The sequence below is a fragment of the Ctenopharyngodon idella genome, chromosome 6, assembly GCF_019924925.1.
Source record: "Ctenopharyngodon idella isolate HZGC_01 chromosome 6, HZGC01, whole genome shotgun sequence".
Classification (NCBI taxonomy): domain Eukaryota; kingdom Metazoa; phylum Chordata; class Actinopteri; order Cypriniformes; family Xenocyprididae; genus Ctenopharyngodon; species Ctenopharyngodon idella.
The window spans coordinates 30149403-30170809 of NC_067225.1; the positions used below are offsets into that span (position 1 = coordinate 30149403).

The window sequence follows — 21407 nt, forward strand, 5'->3', positions numbered from 1 at the left end:
ATGTCCATTAAATAATAGAAAGTCTCTTGTGATTGCTCTGTTCCTGGAAGTGATTATGTAAAAGGGTCTTTTTACGTAGAGAGGGGGAAATGAAATGGAGCAAAAGAAACTGAACAAAATTGTTGGCCAGAGGCAGATAATCATGCAGGTAAAATAAAATGGGATTTCAGATTTTTCAATGAAACCGGGAGCGCTAATCTCAGTCTGATGCAACTGAGGTTTTTCAGACAATGAAAAAGACTTCGTCCTTTTTTTTTTTTTTTTTTTCTACCTCATCATGTTTAGTAATGGGTTCCACTAACATCAAAGGTCTAATAAGAATACAGAGGAAATAACATTTCTAATATTACATCTGCTTAATTCCAACCAAAACATGACTTGAGTTTCATTGAGTGTGTTGGGCTACAGGAACTTAAATTATACGGAACTATCCAAATATCAACCCAGCCAAAGAACTTTTTCAAAGCATGTCTCATCTGAATATACAAAGACACAAGCAAAATAAGTGAATAAATCAATAATAATAATAATAATAAAATGTGTCATTCATACAAGCTAACAATAAGTGAAACAATTCTCATACCTTTGGTAGCTAGTCGCACACAGTTGATTTTGGTTTCCTGGAAGAAGAGAGGAAAGTTTGTGTTTTAATTAAATGTCAAAATGAAACTGTATTGAGGAACATTGTTTTTGTCAAGCTACAGTGATCTTAGTAATTGCAACACAATGAAGTGCGGGTTATTTTCATCATGAGGTGCGTGACATTAAGAAACAGTTAATTATATAACCGCATTTCTAATGATAGTGAAGGATTCACACTGCATTTGTTTGCTGAGGTCAGAACAGAGAGAAGCCAACATTATTTACTTTTCACATGCATGTAAAGTCACTACAGCTAAGTTAAATAAAGGCATTTAAAAAGATATTTCACCCAAAAATGAAAATTCTGTCATTAATTATTCACCCTCATGTCGTTACAAACCCCTAAGACTTTTGTTTATCTTCAGAACACAAATGAAGATATTTTTAATGAAATCTGAGACCTTCATGTCCCTCCATAGACAGCTACACAACTACCATTTGGACGCTTCAAAAGGATCATAAAGAGACCGTAAAACTAATCCATATGAATTGACTGGTTTAGTCCAAATTTTCTGAAGAGACTCAATATGCTGAACAGATTTAATTTGGGCTTTTATTCAAATATAAACATTCATCAACACACAGTGTTATGTTATCAGTTATGGTAAATGGAAGCTCAAGCATGTTCGCATGACGTGCAAGAACCAATGAGGTTCATTCTCATGTGTTATGCAGCACGTTTGAGCTTCCACAAGAACCAATGAGGTTTGTTCTCGTATGTCAAGCAGATTTGCTTGAGCTTCTGTTTATGTTCGCTGATCAATGTTTATGGTGAACAAAAGCCTAAATTAAATCTGTTCATCATATTAAGCGATCGAGTCTCTTCAGAAAATTTGGACTAAACCGCTCAATTCATATGAATTAATATTATGATCTCTTTATGAACTTTTTGAAGTGTCAAAGTGGTAGTTGCATAGCTGTCAATAGAGGGACAGAAATAGCTCAGATTTCATTAAAAATATCTTCATTTGTGTTCCGAAGACAAACTAAAGTCTTACAGGTTTGGAACAACATGAGGGTGAGTAAATGATGGCAGAATTTTCAGTTTTGGGTGAACTAACCCTTTAAGGTGTTAAAACTTGTACAATTATACCACATACTACCTGTTTTGATCCTAATCATTTAAATAATAATATGAATAAAACTGTTTATTTAGGTGACAAAACATTTTTCTATTCTATTCTATTCTATTCTATTCTATTCTAAAGCATTCATGGCTGCCTGGAATGCCAGTTATGATGATAAAAATCTCACTTGCATCCTTCGAATGCAATGTGTGGCGTGACAGGTGTTAATTAGTCGGCAGATTTCAGTGTGAAGTCTGCATGGAAGTTTAGAGCTCTGAGACAGGAAGCCAGATGCTACCATGTGTTTCTGTGAGCGTTTACAACAGCCACTTGTTTTGAATAGATCTGCTGTCCTTGTGCATCTCATCTCAGTAGGCACGTAAACAATAATGCCTTCACATCACAGGGCCTTGAAAGGTTTTGCTAATATCAATATTTCATTAAGTTATATTGTATAGCAGCCTGTGTTAAACATCTGAAAAGTGTGCCAATCTCAGCGTTGCCACAGTGGGCTCTATAGCATAAATTGTTTTCTTCTATGCTCATCTTTCTCTTTTAGGTAAACTACTGTCATGGCGGAGCAACAGTTTGATGAGAATCTTGCTAGCTAGCTACCGGAAAAAAACATCTGGTTTAATAGCACAGACATTTGAAGGTAAATCTATCGTTTGTTACCAACACAGCAATGCAAGAACGAGCATTAAGTTGCATTTGCAATGCAGTAGCTGAGCATTCACATCTGTATTTGCACACATGCCCAGAGTATGCTTCTACCCTAATAAGAGCATTACAGGTTGCATCTGCTAAATGACAGCCTACTATAAATAAACCTCACAAACACATATTTTTCGAAATTCACAGCTATTTTTTTGCTTTATTTTAGCACCACTCAATATCACTTTGCTGTATTCTGTATAAATCGTTCAAATTAATCTGCAAACTGATTCTTATGTGGGAAAAAAAAAAAAAAAAAAAAAAAAAACGACTAAAAATAGTTTGTTACCATGGTAAATACTTGGTCTTTGCTGTTTTTGTTACAAAAGTAACACATGGAATAAAAGTCGATGCTATATGTAGTATGTGATCACTAAAAAGCTGCTAAAATGTTGTTAGGGTATTCTGGGTGGTTGCCACATGGTTACTTACTGGCCCAAGTCAAAAGAGTCAATCCTAGAGTCTATGATATTCTGACCTCTAGCTAGCTAGATATGGCCCCAGTCCCTCAATCAATGTAAGTCTAGGGGATCTATCGTCCGCCAGCTGAAAAACATACATCTGGTTGCTTAGAAAAGTAAAAGCACACATCTTCTCAACAGGATCTGAGGTATCATTTGCATGTTTGAAGGTAAGGGGCTTGAATAAACGACTAACACTAACCTAGCAGTAATAAAGCTCGGCTTAGAAAACACCACTAATAAATCAATCAGAAAAAGCATATTGAAGAGGCAATACAGGCAGTCTCTCTCCTAGCATTTATTTTATAACTTCACTGTGCCATTATCAGTGCCACTCTTCAGAAATATTAAAAGTCCCCTTGGCAACACTTCATTGCACATATCAATTTGGCTCACGGGAATCAAAACCAGTTGCTCAAATACATCCAATGCTGATGAATGCAAACACAACACCGACCTCAACTCACACTGTCGACACTGAAAAATTAACCGTCAATGCAGTGGAAAAGGGCAACCACTAACATGTGACCTTGCTGTCAGTGGCGGTTTGTCCCATCTGATTGTGGCATTGAAGCAGAGGGTGGATTGACACAGCGAGGCAAAGAGGGGTCCATATGTGAGCAGACCATCTGTCTGTCACAGACTGCTATCGGACATGCAGGGTCAAACACACTGGCCAACGTAAAATGGGTGAAAATAATACTGTTCGAGTTTTAAGAGGATTGTGTATGCATGGAGGGAGGGAGGTATATATATATTTGGAAGTATCATAGTACAGTGATGATATCAGATGGTAATAGTACACTACCATTCAAAAGTTTGTGGTCAGATTCATTTATTTTGAAAGAAATTAATACTTGTATTCAGCAAGGATGCATTAAATTGATCAAAAATTACAGTAAAGACATTTATAATCTTACAAAATATTTCTACTCCAAATAAATGCAGTTCTTTTTTAACTGTCTATTCATAAAAATAAAAAAAAATGTATACCTACAAAAATATGAATATTAATATTAAAAGCACAACTGTTTTCAACATTTATAATAATAAGAAATTTTACCTGAGCAGCAAATTAGCATATTAGAATGATTTCTGAAGGATCATGTGACACTGAAGACTGGAGTAATGATGCTGAAATCACCGGAATAAATTACATTTTAGAATAAATTCCAATACAAACAGTTATTTTTTTTATGTTATTATTGTAACAATATTTCAAATTATTACTGTTTATACTATAAAAAAATCTTACTGAATCAAAACATTTTAACAGTAGTGGTATGGTTCTCTGAAATATACCAAGATTCTGAAATTCTATGGTACTTCCAAGAATACCATGATTGTACCACGGTACTGTTGGTGAACTAAATAATAAATAAGGTGAACTAAATAATAAATCATCAATCGTCGTGGTAAATAAATTTCAGTACCATGGTACATGGTACAAAATTCTGATACCATCACTGAACCATGTTACCGCTCCAGTACGTTTTGTAAGAGAAAGGGTGAGAGGAAGGAGGTGAGGGCCGCATGGTAACGGTGCTTCATTTCTGAGTGCAGCCCGAGCATTGGGACTTGGGGAATGGAATAATAGGAGGGGGTCTCGGCTGATGGGAAACATCACTACAGGAAGTGACAGCTGAGCTATACTGTCTGCCCCTCCAGTCAAATAATTCACTGACAGACTGTCAAAGGCTTTTTACGATGACTGTGTAATGACGGAGAGAGAAAGGCCAAGAAAGATGAAGAAAGAGGAATGAAAAAGAACAAATCTTTGCTGCAAGGTGAGAAAAGAGACTTCATGTAAACATTTAACTCAATTATTACTGTTAGGCTACAATATTACTGTTAGCAGATCGCATATCAATACTGGATTTTCTAAAGGAAAGGTAAGCGGTGCAGGTCCGTGCAATGATGCTAAAGTGCTGTGGCTCGTTGTCAGGATGTCGCTAAGGTATGCCGAGTTGCTCTTAGCACATTGCTCTGCGGTTGCTATGGTGGTTATAATGTTCTGAAACAAATTGGAAGCAAAAAAGAGAAATGAAAAAAGAATGGGACATGCATGACAGTTTGGAAAGAAAGTGAAAGCAAAAAGAGAGAAAATAAGCTAACTCTCCACAGACCAATCCAACCGACTGCACTTTACTAAGCTTGAATGACAAGTTTGCATTGATGTGTTTAAAAAGAACATGGGACTCTTATGACAAATGCTTAATGGTTAGCCAGAGAAGTTAAAGAATATGGATTTCGCGTCACTGTCCAGCTTTTTGCCATGCCTTCTAGAGCTAATCCATATGACAGCAGATTTACAGTCAATACGTTTTTCTAGTTGGTAACTCACTCAATTTTGAAGCATGTTATGGATTAGTTAGCCATTACAGCAGTTTTCTTGACACACTGGCCACAATTCTCTCCTGATGACAACAGCTACTGCTGGAACCCAGGAACACATGTCTATCTATTAACTAGGTCAACAAGTGCAAACATATTGTTTTCTGCCAAAAACCACAAAGCAACCACCCAGAACTCACTACAATCACTAACAATGCCATAACAATGACAAAGCAACATTTAAACCATTAGCAATTATATCTTGTCAGCGAGACTTGAGCTCTTTTGACTTGAGCCAGTAAGAAACTTTCTAATAATCAACCAGAACAGCGAGTTTTGGTTGAACAGGGTAACAGGGCAGTGAGTTCTGCACGGGCAAGCACTACTTGTTTTTTGTTTAACCAAAAGTAAAAATCTAGTTGTTTTCTATTTTTAAAATCTATTTATTTGTCATAATCAACTGTTGCATGTTGCACAAACAGGCTGATCAAAAAACATCATTTCCTAGAAGACGAACAAGAGAGAGATAAACAAAATCACAAATGAAAGTGTATCACAATTTAAGCTGAGTTCACCCAGTTTCCGCAGCATTTTAAACAGATTGTGAAATGGATGCTTATAATTATGAATTATGAACATGGGTATGAATGATTACAACAACCTCCTGAGGCAATCATCTACACATTAGGGGCTCGGGAGGAAAAACGCTCCAGTGAGAATGAATAAAAGAAACGTGCAGTACAAAATGACAAAAGAAAAGTGGCATCAGCCAGTCGTCTGGAGGTATTTGAGACAGCGGCGCTACTATTTCAGGAGCTGTTGCTTTCGAGAGTAACACCTCCAGTCTGGTGAAGTATTAGCAAGAGGGTTAGGCAAAAGAAACCAAAAAACAAAACAAAGAAACAATGACACGAGTTGCTTTTGCTGTCTATAGTGTTTCCATTCATACAGAGCACTGTTTTTCATAAAGAACAAAGGAAAGCATGACAGCTGAGTGTAGCGTTAGGTGTAAATGAAGAAAGAAACGGCAAGAGATTCACAAAAAAACGTGTGAAACAAGTGCGAGACGCTTCAAAAACACTCCCAACCGCCACAAGAGAGAAATGTTTTTGTCTCCATCTAAGAGTATCAATGTTATCAGACGCTGATGAACTGTGCAGAACAACAGGAAGAGGGTGATACACTAATTAACCCTTGATTAAGGCTACTCCTATTTCATTTATGTAATTAAGAAGCAATTAATCATATTCATGAATATATGAATACTGCAAAGTATTTCATTGCACTTGTAACCAGCCCTACTCGACCTGCTCCAAGCAGGATTCGAACCGGCGTCTCTGGCATGGGAGGGGGGCATGCTAACAAGGACGCTAAAGACCGCAGTCTCTAGTGTCAGCTGCTTGTGCACCTTTTGAGGCCAAGGGAGTGAGGTTTACTCACACAGCTCTTACTAGCTGGCCTCCATTACATGCACCCCCAAACCTCACTCCCATCCGGGTCACGGCACCAATATAACCGGTCTTACTCGACCAGCTTCAAGCGGGATTTGAACCGTCGTCTCCGGCATGGGAGGTGGGCATTTTAACAAGGACACTAAAGACTGCAGTCTTGAGCATCAGTCGCTCGTGCGCCTCTTGAGGTCAAAGGAGTGAGATTTACTTACACAGCTCTTACTAGCTGGCCTCCGTTACACAATGACCAAATGAAAACTCTATTCAGTTTTTAAATGCAAACTATTATTCCTATTCTAATTATTATTATTGAAATTCTAAAGAGCATCTTGTAAGGATTTGCACTGTAATCTGACCTTTTCTTACAATTTGATTTAGAAATAGTGCTGCTAAATAAATATTTCTTAAATAATTATCTTAATTTATGTGACATGCCAACTGACCATTTAACACTTGACCAGGGGGGAAACATTTTTAAAACCTTTTTTTAATGAAGTAGTCCAATAATAGCTGCCACACTCCAACAAACAGTGGTTTCACCTTTGACAGGTCGTGGCATTTAAATGCAAGTTGCTTTCCTCTAGAGTGTTTGTTCCTATTAGAGATACACGTCAGTGGAAACAAAGTGCCACAAACTTGTCCTTTCACCTGCCACACACCAAAGACAGGACGTGCTTTGCGGGTTCCATTTTGTTAAAAGCTGCATGTGTCTGTTTCAATCTCTGTCTAGTGTGAGTTCAGCCACTTAAACGAGTGAGTGCCTCTTCACAACTCTGTATCCCTCTTTCAGAACAAAAGACGCCTGCAGCGGCAATTACTTGCTCTTTTAGCCTGAGCGTCTGCGGTCCTGTTCACAAACACACCGGAGGGACAAAAGCAAGCAGAGGAATCCTAATTTAGCTTAGAACAGTTTGAGACCACTATTCCCTTGACTGTCCCTCCCTCTCTCGCCATCTTTGGCAAGACCGATGTGATAAAGTTTATCAAAAACGACCTGGTGCTATTAGCAGTGCCAGAAGAAACTCTGTGGGCAGCGGCGCTCTGAGATGCCATCGTTTATGGACTGCTGCTACACTGTGAGAACAAGAAACAGCAGTATTTTTTGTCTTTAAAGGTCGACTTGAAGATGCAGAGGAAGCAATCTATGATTGGCTTAAGAAGAGATAAGAAAAAGTATTTTAACATCCCCAAAATTACATACTTCATCTTTAAGCTAATGAAAAAGCCTTTAAAAGGCATGCTGGCATTTCGCCTCTACGGAAAGTGATAATGATGACTAGCAAATTTAATGTGGACTACAGTTCCCTGCTCATGCTGACATTATGGAGCAAAGATCGTTCATTAGAGAGCATTGCATTGTATTACTCATTAGAAATGATGTTCTGCTTTTGTGAAGTAACTTTTACAGTGACCCCAACAAGTACTTGGAGATTTAATTGACACTTAAACATCTCTAAATGTTTAGATACATTAGGATACAAAGAAATGTGCACTTGGTGCAATATTTTGTTATGCAATGTAATCACATTTAGACATTATTAAGTGTCACTTTATTGTCCCAATACATTTTGGGGACACTTTTTTATGCATAAATATCATTTACAAAACCGCACCAAATGCATCAAATCAATAAATGAATTTACTAATGGCAACTGCTACATCAAGCCAGTTTGAATAGCTATCAATATGACAGGTAATCTCAACACTGAATTGCATTGTGAATTTATTTGTTACTTTGTGGAGCGTAATAGAAAAAAAAAAAAAATCAAATGGCACACATTTATACCGAGCGTTTCTCGAACACACTTGGAACAAGGTAAGTTGAAAACAAATCTGAACTACCAACCTAAATCCATATTTTATGCATGAATCTCCAATCAAATTATCTGGGTCACGGTCTGAGGTTGTTTTTGAGTGCTTTTCTCCAGCCGCCTGAGACTGAGAGATTGAATTGAATCAAATCCAATCAAATCGGGAACCACATACTTCAAAACGCAGAGCAATGCAGCAGGCCCAAGCGGAGCCTTTACAGAGCGCATTATGCCTGCTAAACGCTAATATGTGAAATTTATATATCTAAATATTATTAAAATATCTTTATATATATATATATATATATATATATATATATATATATACAGACACTGTAAAACCCGATAAGTTACAGTAACTCAAACCATTTGAGGAAACTGAATGCCTTAAACCATTTAAGTTTTAAAACCAAGATGTATAAGTACTGTAAACTCATATACATGAAGTTAAATTCACTTATATTTTAGTGTTGGTTTAGTCAATCATTAGAGTAAACTCAACTTAAAGATTTTAAGTTTATTCCACTGATATAGATTGAATTCAGGTAACAAATCTAACTAAGTCTTAAAAACGATATAGCTACTTAAATGGTTCGAGGAAACCGATTGCCTTAAATGGTTTAAGTTCACCAAACTTAAAGTAATAAAGTTACATAAGACTAAGCAAAAACTAACATTGGTACAAAGCAATGACAGAACAGGAGATATATATATATATATATATATATATATATATATAATTAAATTATAAAAATAGTTTTAAATAGTCAGTTTTAATCTGGGGTGAAATATGACCCAGCCAGGATTCGTGAGATTCACTAATCAATACTCAAGAGTCAACCGTTATCAAGAACAATGAACTGGTAAATGAATTAAGCAGTAAATGAAATACTCACCCCATTGGCTTTGCTCAGGGCCTGAAAGTAAATACTGTAGCTTTTGGCTGGTGACAGCGGTGCGTTCCAGTAGCCATTATATGTCTTGTTGTCTCCTATAGTAAAGGGCTGTACTACAGCAAGGCTAACAGGGGGAAGTTCGGCAGCAAAATAGTGAGGTGAATCCAAGATGGAGGCGTTTCTGAAACTAACAGGAATGGAGAAACACTCCAACACATCAGTGGCTCTGCGAACTTTCTTCTTCCGTTCCTCTTGAACCACCACTTGATAAGCACTGGAGAAAAAATAAGTTGCATTAATGTACTAAATATCAAAACAAGGACCTAATATGTCATAATTGTAGTTAGGTTCTGATGAGGCCTCAGAAATATTAATGAAGAGGCTCAATTCAAATATGTTTTTTTAAGTAAAACATGAAACCTCTTCACAACACATTTAATTTCTGTAACATACTGCTGAGTGAAACAAGATATTCAATAAAAAAACAGTAGGACATGACTTGATTTAATCCACTGGGAATTACAAAAACTACTTTTTGTCTTAAGAATAACATGCACTGATGAGTTGTGCACAATAAGACCAGCAGCATGTATTAGGAAAAGTAAAAAGATTTCATATTTCTTTAAGCACATGTTTAAGCATACTGCAGCCTCTTGATTTGGGAAATATCTTCAGCTAGTGATGGCACATCCAAAAAACAGAGAGGCAGTTGTGCCCGAGGCAATTTAATGAGCCATTAAAACCATCAAGAACATCTCTTCCCGTAGCTTTCTAAGAATCACAGAAGGCCCTGTCAACCATCAAGAATTCTCTAACGCTAACAACTAGCTGCTAAACATCTCTATTAAACTCTTTTTTGGGAAGAAAAAAAAAACTTTTTAAACCTGCATGAGACCCAAAAAATACACAGCTTCTCCTCATGAGAGAAAACTATGAAGCAGGCGATGCGGTAGAGTGCCAGCAGAGGGAAATCTCTACTACGGTAATTAGCTCGAGGGGAGGTGTGCATGGGGCTTTTTGAAAGTGCTCATCATGGGGAAGGATTGAAGAGAGGCATGTGTGTGTTTCAGTACACGGTGAATAGATAAGGACATTTTTTGAGCTCCCTGTGCTAATAGTACTTGTTTGCAATTATGTGGTCTTACGCCAAGAACATACTTCCCAATTATGTGCAATTAGGGAAATGTATGTTTCGCCGAAAAGACGTGGCAAATTATCCTAGCCTCTAATCTGGCATCTTTCATAAGGGATAATTTCCCATGACCAAAGAGGCCTGCCTGCTTTTCTCTTTCAAATACACAGGATCTCCATTTCAAACTAATGGCTTTAAGTGCACACTGGATGTTGTGTGTTGTGCGTCCGCTGTAACCCCGGTCGAAAGCTTCTGTAATTATAAACAATTTTCAGTTGCGTATTTTTCATAAAGACACTTATGGATTGCCAGGGTCATATGCTTTATACAGCACACTAACAATGGAAAAACATCACTAACAGTAGCAAAATTATTTTCCCACTTGCTTATTATAAAACCTGCATCAGTTTTGTAGGTTTTGGTTTTTACCCTTAAATATATATTAAATATAAATATTCCAAAATGAACACCAATTATAAAAATAATTTATAATATAATATAATATAATATAATATAATATAATATAGTATAATATAATATAATAATGCCCAATACAAAAACAACTCAGAATAGTGCATGCAATCAAATAATTGTCATAATTACTGATGGGCTCCCATTGCACATCAACTGTGCTGTTCTTCCAAGTCAGTGGCGACTTGCAATTTCGAGAATTTGCCAAAATCTGCTGCACATTCACAGACTGAATTTCCACACAGAGAAAGACTCTGTTTGCGTGCCAAAACACAGCCAAATGGACCAGGATCCCCTTGAAGGCTTAGCATACAAATGATGCTTATTTGAATGACTGCATTTAAAAACCCTCAGGACCCCGAGTGAATCAACAGTAATGCACTTCTTCATTCAGACGATGTGCTGGACCCCTCTTGGATGATTGGAGAGAGGAATCATGGGTAATTTAGTGTATTCTTGCCTTTTAACATGCTTCGTATCTGTCTGCAAATTTAAAAAGAATTCTTAAAGGATTTTTGTTTTTTTTAGTTTGACACAATCAGCATGTCAACGAGTATCTGCAGCTGATGTTTGGTCCAGCATGCTTAAGGGGACAAACTTTCAGACTCCTAACATCATTCATTTATTAACAGCAAATTACAATTTTAAATTTGCTCATCATATCCTGTCTTCTCTATATTCACATTTGAATAAGTACTTTCTTAGATAATGTGTTAATTGCATATAACATCAATCAATGTAAAAGCAAAATACTTTGGACTGGCCAGTGGCATGATGAGAGGCAAACTCACCTGACAGGGGCCCCTCGTGACTGGGCGGGTTTTAAAAGGACGGTGATTGTTGTGTCCGTCTCATTGAGCGGAGAGTCGGTCTCATATTCAGGCATGGATGGAGCTGCAGACACAGAATCTTGTTAAAGGACACAGATTATAAAGAAATAAAGGATATAAAGAAAGTACGTACTGTATAGCTCAGAAGACCTCATTTCAAGTGACAAGGACAAATGGATGAGAAACAGATGTCTAAAAAGCTTTTTTTTTTTCGGTTTATGTAACACAAGCATGAATTAACTGTATTTGCAAGTATACAGTAGTGGCCAAAAGTGATGTCCAGCCTACGAAATGTGACATCCTCACCAAATATTATATATTAATATAAATGATTATATAATATGATTTTGTAAGCATATTGCATAGTTGTGTTTGGTGCCAATGGTTTTATTTGTGATAACACAATGGAACATGCCAAATTGTGTGGACATTTTTTGGCCAGGCTGTCAAACAATGAAATTATGAACACATGCAAGAACAAGACAGAACTAACGAAATATTAATATCTGATTATACTGTAGTCAATGTATGCTTTTTTCTGTGAGCTTTTTGTTTTTCTATGCAATTTAAATTTCTATGCAATGGCTGTTTTTATAAACTGTGGTATACGTCAAAATTGTTGTCTGTGGCAATCAACAGCATGTTACAGAATTTAGAGTTTAGCTTATAATGAAGCCTGAACTCAGCTGCCATTCAAACACACAGAACTATGTTTTAATATTATGTATAATTAATATTCATGCTTTTGTAAAAACATTCATTTCACAGTATTTACTCCTATGAGAAAGTATACCGTTTGGAAGCCTGACTCAGAGGTCATTACCATGTAATCATACTGAAAATGTCACTCTCTCATTACAGTGTTTAGATTCAGTGAACAATACGGTTTTAATAAATGGTGTTTGGCGTGCTGCACAAATGCCACGTCATTATGAAACGGAACGAACTGACAGCCGCAGGCCACAGAAATTGGGCTGAACTTGTGGAGGATGTTGTTTACGATTCATGTTCTCATTATTCCGTTCACTTTACATTAACTGTATTCCAATGATATTTATGCCAATAACACAACACGCTAATGAGATTTTCGCTCCAGCAAAGCTTCTTTAAGATACAAGAAAAAGTCAAAATGACAAAACTAATTATGCAAATTTTAGAAATGCAAGAGATAATTATGTAAGCAATCAAATTAAGCTTATTTAACCCCATCAGTTCATGTTCCCTGAAATAATTTCATACATTATCATCAGTCTGTCCAACGTGAATACTTCATCTCCATAAAGAACAAATGTCTGTCACATTAACTCAATTAAACTGGAACTTGAGGGTCTGTTTTACTACAATTGTGCATAATTACCACTTCGCATACCCAACAATCTGAGCTGAACCCTTGCCTGAAACTCTCACCTGCGATCTTGGTGGCTATACGGGTGGTTACGGGTGGGCCAAAGCCTTTGTTGGTGCTAGCTTTCAGAGTGAAGTAGTACGTGGTGCCAGGATATAATCCAACGAAGAGATGATGTGTCTCATTTTGGAGTTTGAAGACCCGGCCACGTTGTGTTGTCAAATCTGCACTGGGGTCCAAGGAGCCAAGAGCCTTATAGGTGATCTAATGAAAGAGTCCATTCGATTATTACAATGATACCTTACATTATGACATAGTTTGTTTGCCATTATGACATTCCAAACCCGAATGACTTTCTCTCTTCCATAAAATGCAAAGGAAAAGGTTTTGAAAGCATGTATTGACCAAAAGCTGTCAAACTTCAAAGAGAATAAAAATAAAAAATTTAAAAAGCTTACATATATATATATATATATAAGCTTTAGATTAGGGTCCAATTCTTACTATTAAAGCCATTAGAGGTCGCAAAACAAAGGCGTACCTTTATGATGCCTTGAATTCGCGGAATCATGGGAGGTGCTGTCTTCACCTCAAAGAATCGGGATGGGACTTGGGCAGAAATCATGTTCATGGATGAGATTATTAACGCTACTGTAGTATGAAGCAGAGCAGGGCCAAGTGCTGTGGAAGTGGAACAAGGGCACTGGAGCGATTGCTAATGAAAGACGAGCGCGACACACGTCTCGAGAGCAGCAGAAATTTTATTATGCCACAGACGAGCACTTCTGCTTCTTCTGGTCAAGTGTATGTGGGGTAACGCAGCGCTGTTTTATCATATTAGATACATTTGTTGTTATAGTGCTACTCTGCGTTCGCTTTGCGGCTACTATGAGACACTTGTTGCACGCTGCAGTAAGCTAGATCGATATTAGGCATGGTAAAACATGGTACTCACGGTAAATCAAGAAAATGAGATTTAAACAGTAAGACTTACTGTATTGAGCTATATAACAATGATTAGTTTTCTGTTGATGAATGTATCCAAACAGTTGCTCACCTGTCTAATAAAACACATAAAGTATTAAAGCGTCTTTGGTGTTTCCATGGTTTCTACAAAATTAAACCGGAAGTCAAGGGTAACGGGGGTATGATGTCATTATTGGCGACGCAAGGACACGGTCCATGTCCTGGTTAAAATTGTTAAAATTGAAACATTCTTGGAAACATTTGGGATAATGTAAGTACACAAGTCAACAAAATATATAACACTATTCTAGGGGTTTTTGGATATTTTAATCCAAAAATCTTACATACTGTGCCTTTAACTAACTATTAACTAAGACTTTTGCCTCAATAATATCCTAATTACTGCTTATTAATAGTTGGTAATGTAGTTGTTAAGTTTAGGTATTGTGTAGGAATTAAGTAGGATTAAGGGATGTCAAATATGGTCATGCAGAATAAGGTATTAATATGTGCTTTATAAGTACTAATAAACAGCCAATATCCTAGTAATATGCATGCTAATAAGCAACTAGTTAATAGTGAGAATTGGACACTAAACTAAAGTGTTATATATATATATATATATTATATGCCAAAGTGCTTTCAATGAAAAAATAAAACACTGTTTAAAACATCTTTTGTTTCACTGAAGAGAGAAAGTCCTAGGTTTGGAGCAAGATGAGGCTAAGCAAATAACAGAGTTTTCTTTTTTGGGTGAATTTTTCCTTTAAGTATAATTTTTCTTAATAGCATCAACCTTTTGAAACATGAAGAGTAATTTAGCACTGAACATTTTTGTTTTACTGGATCTCTTTCAGTTACTTTGGCTTTTCTGCATTTCTGTTCTCTCTAAATATTTGAGAGAATTTCAGTGACTAGAAATGCAACCCAAAAACAATATTATGATTACAATGAATAACAAGCACATTCAGTGCACTGCGCTGTAAATACAAGCTGCCTATTAAATCACTTTTACGAGGAACTGCTTCAAACATGTAAATTTTGGAAAACAATATCCAGTTAAGAATTAACATGGCCCAAAACAATTACCAAACTAGGCTACAGATAACCATTATCATGCTAAGATGCACATACGTCACATCTCAGAGGAGGCTGATGGAAATTGATGGCCACAGTGTATATGGGTAATCAAAACATTTTAGCCCTGACGTTTCACACTTCATAACTCCATTCCACAATTCAAATCAAATAAATTGACAGCTGGGTGCCTGGCAGGCCCGCTGCCTAAAAGCTTTTCATGCATAGTGGAGTGATTCAGAATGCCCTCTAAACACTCTCACTCATACACACAAACACACACACACACACACACACACACACACACACACACACACACACACATCCGTGACTGTCCACTGACCACAGGCAACAAAACAGTCAGGAGATCTGCACAAATCTGCACATTCAAACCAAATATCACTCCAGAAAATCCACACACAGACACAAACATGAGAGAAAGACTTTTCAGACATCAACATAAGACTTGTTGTCATTCTAGTGATTCTGAAATTAAAATAATGACATCTACATGCTGCTTTTATGTCAATTTTGGAGCTTGGAACCCTTGGTATATACACTACCACTATATACAGTGTGTATATATAAAACATATATAAGACATGCAGTAGGTTTTCCTTTTCAAACTAGTATCAGTTTAAACTTTCATGCTTGTTGTTTGATTTCATGTCAAAGGATTGTTTATACTGGCATATTTTTTATGCTTTCCAGCGGCAGAGTTTTGATTTAATATGCTATCATGTTTCATGTTCGGTCAGTAAATCACACAGTGCCACTGAGGTGTGGCGGAGCAGCCTGATGTAATATACTGCCAAACACAAGTTTACATGTTATGGATTATAAATCAGTCTTAATAGAGAATTACAGCCTGAATTTTGCTTTTAGAGCTGACAATTTACTGTATGTGGACTGAAATGTTTAAACCCGCCTGTTTGGAGAAACAGGTATTTCTCTCTCACACTGTTATAATCAAAACGCTCAATTCAAGACAAAATCCCATTATTAATTTTGCTCTTAAGTCCAGTTTGGCCTTGCAAACTTACCAGTTTGATAGTTAGATACTTTGTTTTAAATTCACAGGTTTTCCTGTAAATGAAAGGGCATTAGAGATTGATAGCAGGCCTTTTATTAAAGGGGCTTTTAAAATATCATCTATTGCCTTTGGCGTAGCTCCTCTGTAAATTTGTGCCCTTGTTCGGTGTTAATATACTCAGCCAACAGCGCGTCCTATTGTTCTTTACAGCCCAATGAAACAGAAAGCGTGAGTTGGCTGAAGGGTATTGTTCATGTAATATAAAGGCAGCTGGATAATTCAGCTGTAAACTGCACACAGGATGTTATGATACAAGTTTATACATACAATTACAAAGTATCATATTTCATTTTGAACAGTCTATCATTTGTTTTAACCTTACAAAATGTTTTGCTTAAAATATGTTTTAAAATGACATTTATTTTGTCATCTTAAGTGTCAAAAATAGTCAGACAGAAAGACAGACAGACAGACGATAGATAGATAGATAGATAGATAGATAGATAGATAGATAGATAGATAGATAGATAGTTAGTTAGATGCAGATAGACTGCAGATGTTATAGTGAGTTTGAATGTGTATTTTCCATCTTAAAAAGAGAACACTTGGTCACTCAATTTATTATATGTCATTAAAATGTACTAATACCAGTCATTTCACTTTTGACAATGTGTCCTGCACAAAATTGAGCAATTTTTCAATATTCCAGTCACTAAATGGAGAGAGAGAAAAAAACAAAACAAAACAAAACAAAAAAACCCATAAGAGCTCAAAGGCCAGCATGGAGATCAATAGACCTCCAATTACTCTGTCATCACTTAAATGTCCTGATGGGGAAAAAACACAAGGGATGATCAATCCTGTAGAAGACTGAAAGTATGAAATGAAGAGGCGAGGATGGGGGGATCTATCTCTCGTTCTCGTCTGTCCTCCCTCTCACTTTTCAGACTGTGTTGTCAGGGGAGACAGGAAGTGTTGGCCAGGGGGCATTTGATGCCACGCGACAGGCTGCTAAAAGTGGCCTAATGCACTACTGAACGCACTGTGGCTCTCTGTTAAAAGAGCCGCTTGAGTTTAATTGACCACAGCTGATTTGAAAAGGGTTCATTTCCCAGTTCAGTTTGGCAGGGGAGATGGGAATACGAAAAAAACAGCCCTGTTTGTGGGAGATATTGGATTTATGGCTACTTTGCTTCAGCAATAAGAAGAAAAAAAAAGAGAGAAATGCTGTTCCAAAACGTAATGTGCTGCCTTTTAAGGCAGAATTTTATGGCATCATACTGTATGTGCACTAGCAACAGAAAGGTTCCAAAGGCAACTTAAGTACGCTGCCTCTTAAGGTACCTTGTTTTGGCCAAATGCATTGTGATGAAAAATACAAAGCTAAATAAATTAATAAATAATCACTAAAATAATTCTGTGTACTTAAAGTTGAGGATTATACCCATTATTTGTGTTTATTTTTATGTTTTATGCTTATTACAGTATACCATGGCATTAGCAACACGCTCAAGTCATCTCAAGTCTTATGAGTCGCTGCCTATATAAATTGTTCCTAAAAGTAGGCAGCTCACGACACTTTGGTACAGGGATAAAGTCTCTTATGAGACTGTCATACAGTATTCCTTTTTGTCATGTAAAAAATAAAACTACAGTGACAAAAAAAGGGCACAAACAAACAAACAAACAAACAAACGTGCAACCACATTTACATACATCTGTCACAGAAAAGTACATAAATGAAGCTCAATGCAATTAAACATCTAAAATTCATCCTGTATAGACATTCAACCCTTCAGAAAAGATTGTAAGAACTTAAAATCCAAGGCAACTCTTATCAAAGGTTATACAAGCAGATATGTAAAATGCAAAACTAAAAACCCATGCTGGATTGGTTAGTAATTCCTCGGCAGGAGCCTCGTTGAAGCCAGCCATCTCCTGAGATTTACAGTTGGTAAACAGACATGCTGAGAAGTCAGAATATTTAGTATTTTGTAAGTTTGAGGGTGAGTTATGAGAGTTTGGGATGCCAGAAAAAAAATAGGTTACACAACATTTGGTGTAGAGAATAATATATTATATTCCAGTCAATTCTGCAGGCATAAAATAAAATAAAAAATAGAAAAACAAACAGCACTATACAAATAGTACTAATATAATAGTAGTAACAATCTCATTTAATCAGACTTAAAGGGATAGTTCACCCAAAAAAATGAAAATTCTGTCATCATTTACTCACCCTCAGGTTGTTTCTTTCTTCTGTTGAACACAAAAGAATATATATTGAAGAATGTTGGTAATCAAACAGTTGACTGTCTGGTTACCTACATTCTTTATAATATATAAAATAAAGAAACTCATACAGGTTTGGAACAACATAAAGGTGAGTAAATCATGACAGAATTTTCATTTTTGGGTGAACTATCCCTTTAAAGTCCACATTACTGCCAAATGCCCACTGATGATCAACTACAACACAATGTGTTTTTTTACACAGGGTTTGGGGGATTGAGTCCGGGGACTGAATTTCATAGGGGGACGGAGTTCCAGTGCAAAATGTAGAGGATCATTTTGTCCCCCAGTGAATCTTGGCAATTTCCTCACTGGTTTCACATGATGTTTAATGGTGAATAAACCTTAAAATAATGATAACAGACGAATAATGGTGCAAACAGGTGTACAACAATCAGAAATTAGCAGAAAATATCTACAGACTTTGTGATACAAATTTCTGTCCCCCTAAAAGTAAAAAGTACACATTACTTTACATATGTGACTCAGAAAAAGGCAGAATGCACAATATGCTCATGAATATTGTGTTTGCTTGCTACTAAAACTCTGAATATCTTTCAAAGATGCCATAGACCTGACAAACCCAGTGACTACAGATCATTACGTCAACCTGGTACCTTGTCAACACGACTTCTTTCCTGCCGACTACTAGCAATGATACACTAATGTCTGCTGTTTTGGACAAAACAAGGGTACTTGAATCTCACCGTCTCATGATACACGACAAATGGTAAATAAAAACCGCACTCTCAACATTAACCCAGATTTAGACCTCCCTCCAGCTGTCTCTAGACCACACGTGCAGGACCGTGAGCCCATTAACCGGGTTTAGCTGCTCTAGAGAGCTAGGGGTTACTGCTTCTCTTAACTCGAGTGCTTGCAACTCCACCGTTTATTGATGGAAATGAAAACAACACCATGACGGGAGGGGGGTGGGATGTGCACAGGTTTTCCTCCATCCCGTAAGGGCAGAACAGGCTGTTTATCTTCGTTAGAGGTGAAAACCTTCCCCACTACATCAGCACACAGAACGACAGCTCCTTAGTTTGACTTATTTAGAGAAAAAAATAAGTTTTTTTTACTTACAAAAAACTTTTATAGTGGTACCATGGTACATCAATGCCAAATAATAATACCATGGCATTGAATTATAATTTTTTCCTATTTGAAAATATTTTAAAATACAATTTATTTCTGTGACGCAAAGCTGTATTTTCAGCATCATTACTCCAGTCTTCAGTGTCACATGATTCTTCAGAAATAATTATAATATGCTGATTTGCTGCTCAAGAAACATTTCTTATTATTATCAATGTTGAAAACAGCTTAATATTGTTTGTGGAAACCACATTTTTTTACGATTCTTTGATGAATGGAAAGTTGAACAGAATAGCATTTATATGAAATAGAAATCTTTTGTAAGATTATAAATGTCTTTACTGTCACATCATTGCTGAATAAAAACATTTGAACGGCAGTATACATGCCAATACTATGGTAATTACCTAAAAATCATGAATTACCGTGGTATCATGACCCTTACAAAGAAGTACATGGTACATTGATGGTATCTGATGGTAATATGGTACTTTGAAATATACAACATTACTGGTTTTTACATGGTACTCCATGGTACTTTTTTAAGAATATCATGGTGCTACCATGCAAGATGTCTAAAATACCATGATAGTACCATGGTACTTTTTTTGCAAGTAGTGCAAAAAGCCATGGTATGATACCATTGTACATTTTTGTTAATGAATATTCATAATCCATGGTATTTACGTGATTCTTCATGTAAAGGGTAATACAATGGTATATAGTGCAGTATAACTTAAAAAACGATGTGAAACTATGCTACAATGGTGCAAAAACATGGTATAAAAATATGGTACACTCAAAATCAAATTTCATCATTTTTATGTGTGTTTAAACATAAATAACAGTACCCGCAGAGAGTGTCAATATCCCTGTCCATCACTCCTCCAAAGCAAAAACCACCAGACATGTTCCCTCTGTAAACAAAGTGGGTGGTTTGTTTCCATGTAACTCCAGACAGGAAGCCATCAGAAACGGCATACGAGACACAGCGGAGGGGGAAGACATCACGTCATCGCAAACTCACAACATGTCACGCAAATTAAACAAAACAAAGATCAAGAACTAAACACCCGGAGTGTGTAGAAATGTTCCGCTATTTACTCTTCCTCATTTGCATGGAGATAAAGAAAAATAAAGAAGCAGGAGGACAAAAGACACCTTCCTTTTACACATCTCAGTGTTGATTAATAAGGAGCTGTTGAGGATCTTCTCTGTCTTACTTTCCCTGAGCTTTTCATATGCACACTCTTATTTTGTCAGCAAAGCAATTAATTTCTGAAAGGCTTTGATGGTTTGATAACAGGAGGCTGTTGTGCAGAGAAATGAAGGGAGAGGAAACATACAGAGAGAGAGAGAGAGAGAGAGAGAGAGAGAGAGAGGGGAGGGGGGTGTTTGATCAAAAGTATGGATTTTGATGCAGGACACATCCCAGGTACACAGAAACTGATCTGAAATCCACTGCAATGTGTGTATCATACTTTGCAGGCAGCTGAGCTGTTCTTATAAGCAAAGATCAATGAACCACCCAGGACTTCATTGCATACAGTATATCTATGTGTGGCTGGTAACCAGAAGGTTGCTGGTTCATGCTCACATTAACTAAAATTAATGTACCATGGTTTTAATATATAGTACTACCCAGGTAGAATACTATGGTACAGTAGAAGTTTTAGAGATATATTTAATAATTTAATAAATGTATAGTTACATTTATAATGTATGTAAATTGATTATTGGTTATTTTTATATAAAAATATGGTAACACTTTATTTTAGGGTCGTTTA

At 36.6% G+C, this 21407-nt stretch overlaps 1 protein-coding gene across 1 annotated transcript in view; it reads right to left on the reverse strand.

The window, feature by feature from the left end:
- Window positions 1-21407, reverse strand: part of ptprt (protein tyrosine phosphatase receptor type T) — a 243250-nt gene that overhangs the window by 79351 nt on the left and 142492 nt on the right. The window contains exons 10-13 of the mRNA XM_051897436.1: window positions 13217-13418; window positions 11771-11873; window positions 9377-9650; window positions 584-620 (exon numbers count right to left, since the gene is read on the reverse strand). Of these exons, the coding sequence (XP_051753396.1) occupies window positions 584-620; window positions 9377-9650; window positions 11771-11873; window positions 13217-13418 (616 nt within the window). The remainder of the gene's footprint in view (window positions 1-583; window positions 621-9376; window positions 9651-11770; window positions 11874-13216; window positions 13419-21407) is intronic.